At 42.1% G+C, this 14,121-nt stretch overlaps 1 protein-coding gene across 2 annotated transcripts in view; it reads right to left on the reverse strand.

Moving 5' to 3' along the window:
* WTIP (WT1 interacting protein) overlaps nt 1–14,121 on the reverse strand; it is a 118,767-nt gene that overhangs the window by 56,727 nt on the left and 47,919 nt on the right. For both annotated transcript variants that reach the window (XM_048816742.2, XM_075118417.1), the window contains exon 2: nt 13,263–13,364. In XM_048816742.2, the coding sequence (XP_048672699.2) occupies nt 13,263–13,364 (102 nt within the window). The remainder of the gene's footprint in view (nt 1–13,262; nt 13,365–14,121) is intronic.

The following is a 14,121-nucleotide window of genomic DNA, read 5'->3' on the forward strand; positions in this document are numbered from 1 at the left end:
CAGCCCACTGTAGTTATAATTGGCCAATCCTCCAGGGTCCTTTCATTTAAATGAGAAAGAATTTATGGCTGTTTATGTAGGCCTCATGCCAACCCTGTTTCTCTGATAAGCTACTCGGGTGCGTTTGTGTCTCACATCCGATTTAGAGTCCTATGGACATTGGAGACAGCATTCCTTGGATACTTAAATTAAAAACACAACCTTCAGCATGGACACAAGAATGAGAAAGTTATTCATGTGGCCCAGGCTCTAGGATCTCTGGGGAGTGGTGCTGGGAAAATAGTCTTTTGAAAACCTTACATTACTCTTCTTATTTAACGACATATAATCTTCAAGATAGTCTTTTATAAACTGTAAATGTTCCTTATTTGAGCAAATCATTATTTTCAATGGCATACTGCAGCAGCTGTAGGGTCCAGCTGACAGACACTGTGAATGCTCCCTCCAGATAAAATACATATATCTAGAATACAATAGTAATTATTACTAATAATGATTTACAAGACTTTGCACTTCTTTAGTTCTTCCATTTCAGCATCTCCAAGAGCTTTACAAATATTAATGAAATTAGCCTAATATCAACCATATGTAGTAGGTAAGAATTATTATTTCCATATGGACAAAATTGAGGCATAGCATTTAAGTGATTTGTTCAAGATTACACAGGAAGTCTGTAGCAGAGCTAAGAATAAAACCCACAATTTTGTGCTTTAACCTTCTTAAATCAGAAGTCCATCAATTCTGAGAATTTGCTGATACCCTCCACTGGAAAAAAAGTAGGCCTGTATGACAAAAAGCTGGGTGGTCTTAATTTTCATGATATGTTCAGGGACAACTAACAACAGGCCTGCTTTCACGGTTCGATTTTATAAATGTAAAGAACCTTGCAAACTAAAGATCACTCAGTTTCCACCACCTTTTCCCCTTCTATCAGGTGACATTCTCCTTGAAATAAAATTCTTAAAGCAAGTGAAAAACAAAAAAAATACTTTCATGGGGAATGTCACCTGAAGTAAATGGGTTGGGAAACGGAATGACCTTTTGATTGTAAAGTTCTTTACATTTATACACTTAGACAGTAAACAAAGTCCTACTTTCCAATGGAGGGTCTGAGCAAGTTTTCAGGACCAGCAAGGCACCTCTCCCTTGCAGGAAACTTTGTAAAGGAAAAGCAGCATGAGGGCAGTATTAGACAGGTACAGGGGGGTAGGACAGGTGGTAACACAAGCAGTTGCAAGAGGCATTGATGAGATGGGCAGGACAATATAAATAGGGGGCATATCGGGAAAAGGATGACAGATCGTACAACAGAGTTTAACTTTATAGTAATCTACCGGCAGAGCTACACAAAATACCTTACAGAGAGTATCAGAGTGAGGTGGGACTGATAGACTGCGAGTGACATAGGGCTCCGGGGGAGGGTGGGGTAGAGAAGTCCAGTTACTGCAGAGGGGGCAGCATAAGCAAAAGTGCAACTCCAACCATGAAAGGTTGTGGGAAGGGACAGAGAGGAGGTCAAGGCTGGAGACAGAAAGTAAACAGAGCCCAGGAGCCAGAGTAAGTGGAAAAAGATCAGAAAAGGGTTGAGTTGAACAAGTTTGGAAAACAAGGAGAGCAGCTTGGTTAATGGGTAGAAGACCCTTAAGGTATCAAAGTTGGATGGTGACACAGTCTTGCTTCCTTAGGCAAGATAAGTCATGCTGCAGTATTCTGGAACTCTTAAAGTTAGAGAGTAGGGATTCAGAAAAAAACATAAAACTGGCAATTACAGTAGTCAAAATGGGAAATTAGGGCATAGTAAGAATTCAAACAATGCCAGGGTCAAGGTGAGGACAAATTCTGGCAATTTTGCATAGGCAGTGGGGTAAGCGGATTTACTGATGAGGCAGCTAAATTAAGGTCCAAGTTAAGGTAAGTTCTAGTGTACATTTGCAATGAGGAACAAAGAAGAATTTCTAAACAGAAACAGGACCAAACTCTTTAAACTATTCTGTAGTAGAATAAGTATCAGCCAGAGTCAAAATAGGCAGAGAGAGGGATCAGAGACCAAATCAAGGGAGACAAAGTTGGTGTCCTCTTCATGGAAGTTGTATCCAAGGTGGAAGGTGTATAAAGAAAAGAAGTGGGCCACGAACAAATCTTTGGAGCACTGCAGAGCAGAAATTATATAGGGAAGATGTCAGTACATCTGAATGGCGGGACAGAGGAGAGCCCAGAATTCATGCAATCTGATGGGGAGGGGAGTGTGGTGCCCAAAATTCATGCATTTAAGGAAAAGCCCCAAATGTATGAACTGGAATGTGTGTAAGAACTGAGCTTACGAGGGTGGGGGTGAGGACAGAATTGATTAATTAGTGTCAGGAGGAAGCACTGATTTACTGGGGAGATTGAACTGATTTTATCTGACCAGACAGAATTGATGAACTGGTATGTGTGAGAACAGGGATGATTCACTGGTGAGGGAGTAAGGATGTCAATTAATTAGGAGTGGCTTCAGGAAGCCATGACCTTCTGGAGTGTGGCTATTTTACCCCCATGCTAATGCTTAGTCCTCAAAGGAGGAGGGGCTCAAGAACATTTGGAAACCCTTGCCTGAGACATTTTCTGGAACACATAGGGACAGATAATAGTACAAATTTAGAACAATAAAAATTACATGAAAGTAAAAATTTCCTGAGGCTGATCCTTCCCTTGTTAGTGTTTCTCTCCTCCTGACTGTTCCTATTTGTTTTTCCTTTCATTTTGTACCTTTTTTAATAGTTATTTTCATTATTGTCCTTTAATTTCCTATATTCTACATCCAAAACAACTATGTTAAAAGAATGTTAAAGATTGAAAATTCAAAGCACTCAAAAGTTAGGAAATGCCAGAATTCAGGGTGCCCATAATTATGGCTCATGGAAAATAAGAGATATGAACATTTATTGATTATGTCAACTGACTCGCTTCCATTCTCCTCTGGCTTATCTGCACCTCTTCCACTTTGAGAAGTGGATCGTCTCTTTGATTGCAGCATAGGGAAATGTTTTCTCTTTGAGAAACTGAGGTCTGTGTTACTATTTAGATCCAAGAAAAATATTTAGAACAAGAAAGGAAAAAAAAAAGAAAAAAAAGGATGAGTCATGAGAGAAGTGGGATTCAGACTAAGAGAAGCAAAGGCAGCACATACACCAGCAGCTACTAGGCGGACACGATGCTGATAGGACAATAAGAGGGTTTCAGCAGAGTTTATTGCCCCAGTTAACAAGAGGTGGTATTCCAAACACAAATTCTGCAAGGAAAATGATTAAATTCTCCACGGCATTTACCATAATTCTTAAAAATAAAAAGCAGAGGCAGAAATTTTGCTAATTATAGTATGTTTGTTTTTACTATAGGTCCTTGAGGCAATCAGTTCCACATTAGGAATACAAAAATACTGTGAGAGAAATAAAAATATGGGTATGTACCCAGAGAAAAGTTTCCATCATTAGCTGCTGAGCACCCCCCACCAATTAAAATAACCATCAAAGGCCAGGCATTTAATGCTGGAATAATTAATAGCAGAGCACAATTAATATCTTTCACAGAAACCAGGAGACAGAGAGCGTACCACCCACCAACTATTCATCACTTGCTTTCTGATAATGAAAAATAGGGACGGGAAGTGCTTTGCTTTTCCACTTTCCAGTAGTCTAGCTACCTAGAGACAACCTCTCACTGGGACTCTCTCTTCATTTCTGTGAACACTGATTGTTAATATAGCCACTGGAGACAAGAGATGCCATGCATTAAGATGTCCATCCAGTAAAGAAGAGCTTAACCACCTGCTTAACTTTAAGCACCTGAGGTACTCCATTGAAGACAAGGGCCTTGCCTAGACTAGGAAACTTAGTCATGTGTAAAAACGTGCTAACTAATAGGTTTTAACTCACATGTTTTTAAACACTTATGAAGAGGGGGCTTAACACCTTTAAAAACATACTGGCTCATAGTGGCTGTCCCTGGGAGGTGGAAGGGGCATGACCAACAAGGTAGGTCAGTTACTTAAAACCAAGCATGTGCATAAGCGGTTTGCTGGGTCAGGGCACAGCTAAGAAAACAGAGGGGCACAAGGTCTGAGAAAGCAAGACTGCAAACTGTGCTGGGGTGCAGGAGATTTTTACCAGAATCTGTGCCTGTGTTGATCGTCTGAAACACTTAACACTTCCGCCCTCTCAAATCTACTTGTGTGTTGCAATATTCTTGCTTTTCCTAAAGCCAAAAATGATGTCAGATTAGTAATGGGTCATAGACCAAGGAAACATTTTGAAGTCAATGGGAGATTAAGGTACCCAGCACCATATAGGACAGGGGTGGGCAAACTTTTTGGCCTGAGGGCCACATCAGGCCAAAAACTGTACCGAAACTGTATGGAGGGCCGGGTAGGGAAGGCTGTGCCCCCCCCCAAGCAGCCTGGCTCCCACCCCCTATCTGCCCCCTCCCACTTCCCGCCCCCTGATTGCCCCCCTCAGAACCTCCAACCCATCCAACCCCCCCAGCTCCTTGTCCCCTGACCGCCCCCCCCCCGGGACCCTACCCACTATCTAACCCCTACTGCTCCATATCCCCTGACTGCCCCACCCCATCCACACCCCCGCCCCCTAACAGGCCCCCCGGGACTTCCACACCTGTCCAACACCCCCTGTTCCCCATCCATGCCCCAGAACCTCTGCCTCATCCAACCGCCCCCTACTCCCTGTCCCTTTACTGCCCCGTGGGACTCCCTGCCCCTTATCCAACCCCCCCACTCCCCGCCCCCTTACCATGTCGCTAAGAGCACCAGGACTGGCAGCCATACCACCCAACCAGAGCCAGCCAAGCTGCCGTGCTGCCTGGCAGGAGCTCGCAATCCCGCCACCCAGAGTGCTGGTGGCACAGTGAGCTGAGGCTGTGGGGGAGGCGGGAGAGCAGGGGAGCTGGCAGCAGGGGACTAACCTCCGCCGGCCAGGAGCTCAAGGGCCTGGCAGGAGGGTCCCGCGGGCCAGATGTGGCACATGGGCTGCAGTTTGCCCACCTCTGATATAGGAGGTGCTCAGCTGGGCTTTTCATTACTGGAGAGAGGCTTCAGTTCCTTTGCTGATATTAATTCATAATGGAACCATAAGGTAAGCGAACATAAATTACCTGCACCCCGCGGTTAGCATTACTATAGTATCTGTGTGTTCTGTTCTATAAAGATTTACAAAGCCTCAGAAAGACAAATCTGAGTGACTGGCTGATTGAGCGTCTAATGCAGTCAAAGCCAATTCTCACCTTCATTTCCTTTTTCCAGGCTATCTCACCAGGGTGCAATCAAAAGCAGGTCTAAAATGTGTTATATTTTTCTGAACTCTGCCAACTACTTGTCCCATCCCCTCCAAGTGCAGAGAAGACAAGTGTTGAGCTTCATATTGACCTGGACCTAATCTATCGCTAAGAGGTTACTGTTTTACTAGCTGCCTCAGTGATTCTTCTTAGCTGAACTCACTCCCTTCCAAAATATTTAGCCCACACTGAGTCCCACATCAATCACCTGCCTCACACACATCACATTTCCAGGATGTGTCAAGACACACTGGTGTTTCAGAATATGGCTAGGAAGCCTCAATGTTTATATAGGGCTTTGTATACTGTACTTACAAATGTGCCATGAGAAAAGAAGAACACGAATATGCTGCTGGGAGTTCAAGAATTTTAAAAATCATCCGAGCTCTCAGAAACACGCCATGAAGGCAAAGATATTATGGATATTACTATTGGGAAAAAACAAGGTTCATTCCCAGTTACCTAATATGCAAAAGAACTTTTTCAGTAACTCTAGCCTTTGATAGACTCCCCTAGGCAGGCATGACAAGCAGGGGATGGCTGTAATTATTTTAATACCCATTTATATTACAATAGCACCCAAAGGTGTCAGGTCAGGATTGGGCCCCATTATACCAGGCCCTATATAAACATAAATGTGGACATGATCCCTACCCCGAAAAGTTTGCAATCTAAAGTCAAAACCTCACTCATTTTTTATGCCAGCTGGAGGACACAAACTATTTCAGGAATCAGAGGAACAGCCGTGTTAGTCTGTATTCGCAAAAAGAAAAGGAGTACTTGTGGCACCTTAGAGTCTAACCAATTTATTTGAGCATGAGCTTTCGTGAGCTACAGCTCACTTCATCAGATGTATACCATGGAAACTGCAGCAGACTTTATATACACACAGAGAATATGAAACAATACCTCCTCCCACCCCACTGTCCTGCTGGTAATAGCTTATCTAAAGTGATCAACAGATGGGCCATTTCCAGCACAAAGCCAGGTTTTTTGTGCTGGAAATAGCCCACCTGTTGATCACTTTAGATAAGCTATTACCAGCAGGACAGTGGGGTGGGAGGAGGTATTGTTTCATATTCTCTGTGTGTATATAAAGTCTGCTGCAGTTTCCACGGTATACATCTGATGAAGTGAGCTGTAGCTCACGAAAGCTCATGCTCAAATAAATTGGTTAGTCTCTAAGGTGCCACAAGTACTCCTTTTCTTATTTCAGGAATGGAGACTATGCTCTGAGGCTGGCAGCGACCACTGTTGTGTGCAGACCCATACCATGCCTCTTGGAGCTGCTGCCAAGGCTGTGTGCTGCCACACTCCCCTATAATCTCACAATACACCCTTGTGCGTTTATACTTGGTTCCAGCAATGAGTTCAAAACGCTGGAAACAGCCAGGGCTGTCAGTTATCAGCTGGAATTGTGAGATCTTGCACGTTGTCACTTTTATATTCAACTTCTGTATAAAAACCCAAGTGAGTGCTCCAGTCTGATTAACAACAGCTAGGAAAGAAACGCACTGCACACCTTTGGGATTGTACAATTTGCTGTAGGCTTCTGATTTATCTTGCTATGATTTCCTGGGCCTTTTAAAATCACCCATTGAAGGAGAGATCCTATTGGGATCCAGGAAGTGGGTGGGGAGAGCCCGCCCACTACTCAAGGACCTCCTCCCAGCCTAAGGGGAGTATCCACAGGTCCGGGATTCTAAGTGAGTACGGGGGACAAAGATAGAACAGGGACAAGGGTGAGGTCAGAGGGCTAAACGAAGGGAACCTGATGAGGACACCAAACTGAGAACCCTGGACAGCGCCCACAGGAACTCCGCCTAGATGCGTGAGTGGACGGAGGATAGGAAATAGGCCCCAGTGTCACAGGAGATCCCGTCTGCCAACCTCCTCTCCCTGGTCTTGTAGATGGCCATTTTGGCCAGGGCTAGGAGGAGGTTGAAAAGGAGGTCCTGTGACTTCGTGGAGCCATGGATAGCAAGTGCGTAGATAAGAAGGTGAGAGGATTAAAGGCAAAAGGAATGTTCAAACATTTGCCTTTATGTGAATGAGGAGAAAGTGTCATTGGTGAAATGTATGGAATTTAAACTTAGTTCCTTGTAGCTCATTTTCTGCAAATTTACCATCATCATCTGAAACTAATGTAAATATAAAATTGATATCCTTCACTATAAAGATTCTTTTCCTATAGCTCTTACAACAGGAGCATTTCCATTAATATTGGACTAAAACATCACTAAAATAGCTTAACATTTTAGTGTGATACTGCTTACATAAAGGTTTGAGTGCCTTGTCTGCTGAAACCTGGTGACTCGGAACAGTAACTAAAGGCATTGTTACTTTCTGCAACATGTATCACTCGCAAAGACAATCCATAAATAGCTGTATCCCATCACCCACACTTAAGAGTACACCACTGCAAGGACACTACACTTTCAAGAGGGCTCCCATGTTCTGAAATACCACCACTTGGGATTAGATGTTGAACATTTCAGGGATAAACTATTCTCTTGTGTTCTGCAAGTGTTCCTGGCCATACGAATGCTTAATTCTAAAGAGAGAGAACAGTGTATGCTGCCGGGTAAATTCTCATCTCTGCTACTTGAGGATAGGCTTGGCAGAAGCTGATTTTTAAAAAAAATTTTTTGACAGATATCAATGTTTATTTTTAAGCTTTTTTTTAGATTTGTCTCGATTTAAATTTTCAGTTTTTCTATCTATCTAGAGAGAGAGAGGGGTGGGGGTAGGGTGTGGGCGGGAGGACGGTTTGTGTATGCACTGTGAAACCAAAGTTTCCCGACATTTACCAATAAAAATCTAATCCTTCCAAGCCTACTTGATTCAGCAAAGCACTTAAACACATGAGTAACCTAAAGCACTTATGCACATGCTTACGTGTTTTACTGAATCAAGGCCAAAATACGGTTTCAGCACTGTAATAGCTGAGAGAAGATTTTTGGCCCAGCATTTAAAAAAAAAAATCTTTACAAGCTGAAATAGTTTTCTCTGAGTGATTCTGTAGGAAGGGTTACATTGTGCAGTCACACCCCATTGAAACCAGAGAGCTCTGGTTTTCACCTTACCAGAAGGGGGTTACCTGACGTATAGAAAACTGAGCATCTCTCAGAGGCATGTCCTATTATGAAAGGAGCTGAGGGTCTGCCCCATTCAAAAATGGAGCAATGCCACATATAGGTAAAAACTGTCCAAAGGAGCCTGAGGCTCAGATGCTAGATGTCCTCAACTGCCACAGATCACAGGAGCTAGGGTTTAACATTCAATAAGTTCACTTATTCCAAGTATTACTAACAGAGAGGCAGACATAGGTCATTATTTTACATTAAAAGGTCTCTACTTCCCAGGTCTCTGGCATTTTTGCTTTATCATCCTCTCTCTGTGCTCAGATCTGCAAGATTTTTTTATTATGAGGATGTCCCAGGCCTTCTGAATCAAGACATGATCAGGGGCCTCCTCCAAGACTACTAGAAATGGGCTAACACTGTGGTGTATCGAAGAATTACAATTTTCTGTGTTTTTTTAACAGGAAGTCCAAGGGTATCATGAGTAAGGCAACGATTTAGTCACGGGTATTTTTAGTAAAAGGCATGGATAGGTCACGGGCAATAAACAAAAATTCATGGCCCATGACCTGTCCATGACTTATAGTAAAAATGCCTATGTTTAAATGGGGGGGGGGAGGGGGGTCCTGGGTGTGTGTGTGGGGAGCTGCTGCTGCTGGAGGGCATGTGGGGGTGGTGGCTACTCGGGGGGGGGGTGCCTGGGGCCAGTGGCTCCAGTTGCTGGGGACCACGGTTGCTCTGGCCCACCAGATGGGGACCACTGCCCGGGGCTGCAGCTGCTCCAGACTGCCTGCCGGGGACTGCTGCTTGGGCGGCCCTGGGCAACCACACTGGCCCCTGAAGAAGTCATGGAATCCGTGACTTACATGACCTCCATGACAGACATGGAGCCCTAATCACAAAGTAATTCCATGTTTGTCCATTTACTAATATTTGCATCTATCTTATATATTTCTAGAGCACAGCTAACCTAATGGGACCATATTTTCAAAAGAAATCAATACACACTGGGTGCTGAGCTTGCTAAAATCTGGCCCTAAAACCTAATAATTCTGTGCTAGCCCATCTGAGGTTAGGAATCCTTCACCAATATTTTTGTACTTTTGAGCTTTCCTGCTAATTATGAATTGAAGGTATCTTTCAGGAAACGGTCCTTCTAGCAATCTCCTGATGTTCCTTGTAGATTTTCTTTAGCCAATAATGTATCGGTTACCATTGAAACAAAAAATTCACATGTGGAAGTGGAAGTTGTTCGATGCCAACTCAGGTGCCGTTCGTTACTCAAGGGGAATTTCTTCATCTAGAGTCTTTTCCCATTTATCCAGATAATTACATTGGTTTTCCACATCAAGCATGGAGGCTCATTATCACCCTTTCAAACTCTGTAAGTAGTCTCCAAGCCACATTTCCCTAAGGTTTGAAATCTAATTTTTAAATCTTTGAATAGTTAAATATTGGACGTTTATCTTAATTAAATGTGCTTTGTGAGGTCTCCAGGTCTAGCATATTTCTCCCCATTAACTAACTACCTTACACTGTCTAGACCATTTAGTGAAAAACCGGACTGGTATCTCCTAGATGAAAGTTTGGACCATGTCTTATTGTTTTCAAAGAAGGAAGAGGAAAGATGACCCTTGCTTATCCGAGATTTCTAAGATCTGTGTAAGTGGAAAGCACAGATCTTGGAATTTCGGAAGGAAAATTAATGTTCCAAAGGAGTAGCAGTATCTTCCTTCTGCACAGCATTTACTGCTGCCCTTATTAGGCCAAATTACCAGAACTGTATCTATGCCTGATCGTATCTCTTCATTGAGTCACAGAATTTAAAGCCAGAAAGGGCCATTAGATCATCTAGTCCCACATATTGTATATCGTAGGCTATAAAATTTCACCCACTTATGTCTGTATTAAACCCCCATAACTTGTGTTGGCTAAAACAGATCTTCCAGAAATGCATTCAGTCTTAATGGAGAATATACCACTTTCCTTGGTAGTTTCCTCTAATGGTTAATCACCCTTGCTATTAAAAATGTGTGCCTAATTTCTAATTTGAATTCTGCAGCTTCCAGCCATTGGTTCTTGTTTTGCCACTAATCTCGGTTAGATTAAAGCAATGTTTACTACCCAGTATTTTCTCCCTGTGAAGGTTCTTATACACAGATACGAAGTCAGCACTCAGTCTTCTTTGTGATAAGCTAAACACATTGAGCTCTCTCACTGTAAGGTATTTTCTCCAGCCCTCAAATAATTTTTGTGGCTCTTTTCTCCACCCTTTCCAGTCTTCCAACATTCTTTTAAAAACATGGATGGCAGAATTGGACACACTATTCCAGTATTGAGCTCACCAATGCCACACAGAGAGGAAGAATCACCTCCCCACTCCTACTCACTACTTCCCTGCTTATACATCCAAGGATCACGTTAGCCCTTTTTGCTACAGTATTGCATGCGTAGCTCACATTCAGTTGTTTGTCCACTAAGCCCCCTAAATCCTTTTTAGAGTCACTGCTTTCCAGAAGACAGTCCTGTATGGCCTCCATTCCTTGTTCCTTAGGTCTGGATCCACTAGCCCTCCTTCCAGTACTGGTTTGCCTAATATTTGAGGGGAGTTGAGTTGTTGTTTTTTAAAGCAATTCCTAGAATCACATTACCCTAAATAAAGAATGAAGCTGATGAGTGGTTTTGTTTAGGTAAAAATCTTGTCAAGTTGGGTTGGGTTTGGTCCTATTTAGAAATCTTCCAAAGCTCAGGGAAGTGAGGTCCAGAGAAATGGTTCAATTTTTGGCTCATCTCTGTAAGTAACTGAATGTATGCTTTGATTAAACATGTTTCACCTGCAATTAGACCTGTGTTGCAATATCAATAACACAGCTACCATTCAAATGCACTATGTTAGAGAGAACAAAGGATCCATGACAAACTTTGTTTTAACGTGAATCTTGCAGAAATCAAGCTGGTAGACAAAAAGAAATTAAAAAGTGTTCTTTCTTTCTGATCAGGGTTTGGGCATTCTAGCATAAGAATACCGTAATGATAAGCTCACAGGACAACATGGTGCACTGTTACCTAGTGTAATATGCAGTGACTCATATGCCATAATGTGAATCACGGAATTCCGCTAGCACTATTTGGGGTTATGCGAGGTCAAGTCCTACGTTGCATTCAGCTAGATGTACATCGGCTACATACATACTGGGAGGTCAGTCTGAAAGTTTACTGCTGCATTTCAACAACTAACCGAGAATTATATTTTGTTAATAAAATACCTTCCCCTGCCTCTAAACATTCTGTTGAAAAATAGAATGACTTACATAGAAATCTTTATGACAGTCAACATATGTCCTGACTTCTTTTTATCATTTGTGTTCTGCCATGTGGAGGGAGCTGTAATTTGCTCCACGTAATTAGGTTAAATTTAATTTTGGTGATGACAGGATAGATATTATCTGATATTGTATTTTGTCATCCTCTGCTTAGCAGGTTGCCTAAAGTACTTCATTCACTGTGGGAGCCAGCAAAATTGCCGCTCAGTCAGTGGCATATTTGGAGAGCAAATTACCCTTAAATTTTAGGCAAGTTTATTTTAGAACCTGATCATGGTCCAAAGTGGTTTATAAGGTTCCTTAAATTCTATGTTCATTTTTAAAACAGATATTTATCTATCTGTACAAAGCCTGAAAGAGAGAAAAAACGCCAAACCTTCAACTCTCCTTTCATAAGTGAACTTTACAATGGTCTTTTCACTAGAAAGTTGTTTGGTTCTATGCCAATGATCTTTTACTCTTTTTCTAATCCTTAATTAATCCCTTTTAAAAACAATTTATGTGCTGCATATTCCACTGATGCTCAGCCTTCTGTCTGTGTATATGTATCGCAACAAGATCTTTTACAGCAAGGCTAACATTCATAAATTACAAATGTAAATCCATATTGAGGCACTTCAGTAAAAATGAACTGATTTTTCAGAGTTGATGACTGGCAGCTCCTATTGAAATCAATGGGAATTTGTGTGTGCTTAGCACTTCTTAAACACAGGCCACTGAGGTGCCTAAATATGGATGTCATTGCCTAACTTTAGGCACCCACTTCTAAGAGCTTTGGCTCCATTTTCTAACATTTATGAGGTCTTCAGACCAGGGAGAATATCTGTCTTGTTAAAATACATCAATGTGAGTCACCATGAATTGAAAACAGACGAGTTTCTCAGTAGCAAAGCCATGCTTTTTTGCTAAAAATCACATACAGTGTGTGGACACCATTCCTTTGACATGCCTGCAGATTCAAAGAAATCCTACAAGCTATTGGAAGGGGCATGGAAAGTTTTGGAGGAAAGAATTAAAGAACAACTGCCACCAAATGCTGTAGCAGTTTTAGAGCTGAATTTTCAACATGCGGTCTCCATTTCTGCACATTCAAACATGCACGTGCAATTTTTGTGCATTATTATGTGTGCATGTACATGCTTGAATGCACAAACATTTGTATGTGCATAAAATGAATTTTGCCTGTATCAATTCTATTGTTTGTGTGCAAAAATTATAATGCACATAAACCTCCACAAAAAGGGATTTATGTACACCAAGCACCACAGAGGCCAGGCCGAAGCCCCTTTGAAAATGTAACACTTAATGTCAATGAAGTATTAGATTTATGTCCTCTTGCTTAAGGAAGTGCAGCTGGATGCTTAGAGATGGAGCATGCTCAGTGTCATTAATCACCAGCCTTGAAGCTGGTGATGCGAGTGGGAATTTTGCCTCAGTAAGGACTGCAAGATCAGGCCTTAGGCTGTATGTTAGATGTTAAACGAATACATACATTGGAAGGAAGCCACTAGACACTATAGATCTGACTTACCACAAGAGCAGCATGTGAAGCAGTTGGTGTGGTAGAGGTTACCCATTGCTTGGCAAGCCTGGCTAGCTCCATAGACACCCTTTCCACACTTTATACAAATACCTAGGAAGAAGAAAGAGACTTAACATCAGAATCCTCAGCAGTTCTAAAAAGCAACTGATGGCTATTGATTTGTAAACACTTATTGTACCCTCATCAAGCCCGAAAACCATGAACTAATGATCCTGATAGAATCCAGACACCAGAATTGGTGGCAGGCATCTTGAGTGAAATGACTACGTTAAAACCAATCAAAAATAAAAGGCAGAAAATCCTAGCGTGGCTGGTGAAACAAAGTATGAAGAGCTAGGCTGGCCAAAAAGCACAGAAATCCCCCGGAGACAGGTAGAGAAGGGACAGGAAATCTGAATGCCCGCTGGAAAGAATTCGGACTTCCAAAGAAAAACAGCAGCGGTCTTCTATACAAGGTAAGTGATCTCAGCACAACATGTTACATTCAGCATTACCAGTAAAACAAACAATATGGTCAAACAGTGTCATAGAAAAAAAAGCATTTATTTTGTTCTCTCCAATAAAGTAATCACCATATCAATAGTGAACTGAAGTCCATAAGGAGCTCAGTGAAATGACCCTGTCAGTCATATGTAACATTTTTTAACTTTCTGTTGTTAGTAATACTTAGCCCCTACACACTGGGAATTTTACAAAACAAAAGGCAAGACATTTACCCCCTGGAATCTGGGTTTTCAGATCGGATTCTACTCGGGCTACCTAGTGCATATTGCAGGAGCTACACTTCTATTTTTAGCAAGGTAGCTTGTTCAGAACTAGCACCCGTATGTCTACCAAAGCTGGAATT

The sequence above is a fragment of the Caretta caretta genome, chromosome 12 (genome assembly GCF_965140235.1).
Source record: "Caretta caretta isolate rCarCar2 chromosome 12, rCarCar1.hap1, whole genome shotgun sequence".
In the NCBI taxonomy this organism is placed as follows: Eukaryota; Metazoa; Chordata; order Testudines; family Cheloniidae; genus Caretta; species Caretta caretta.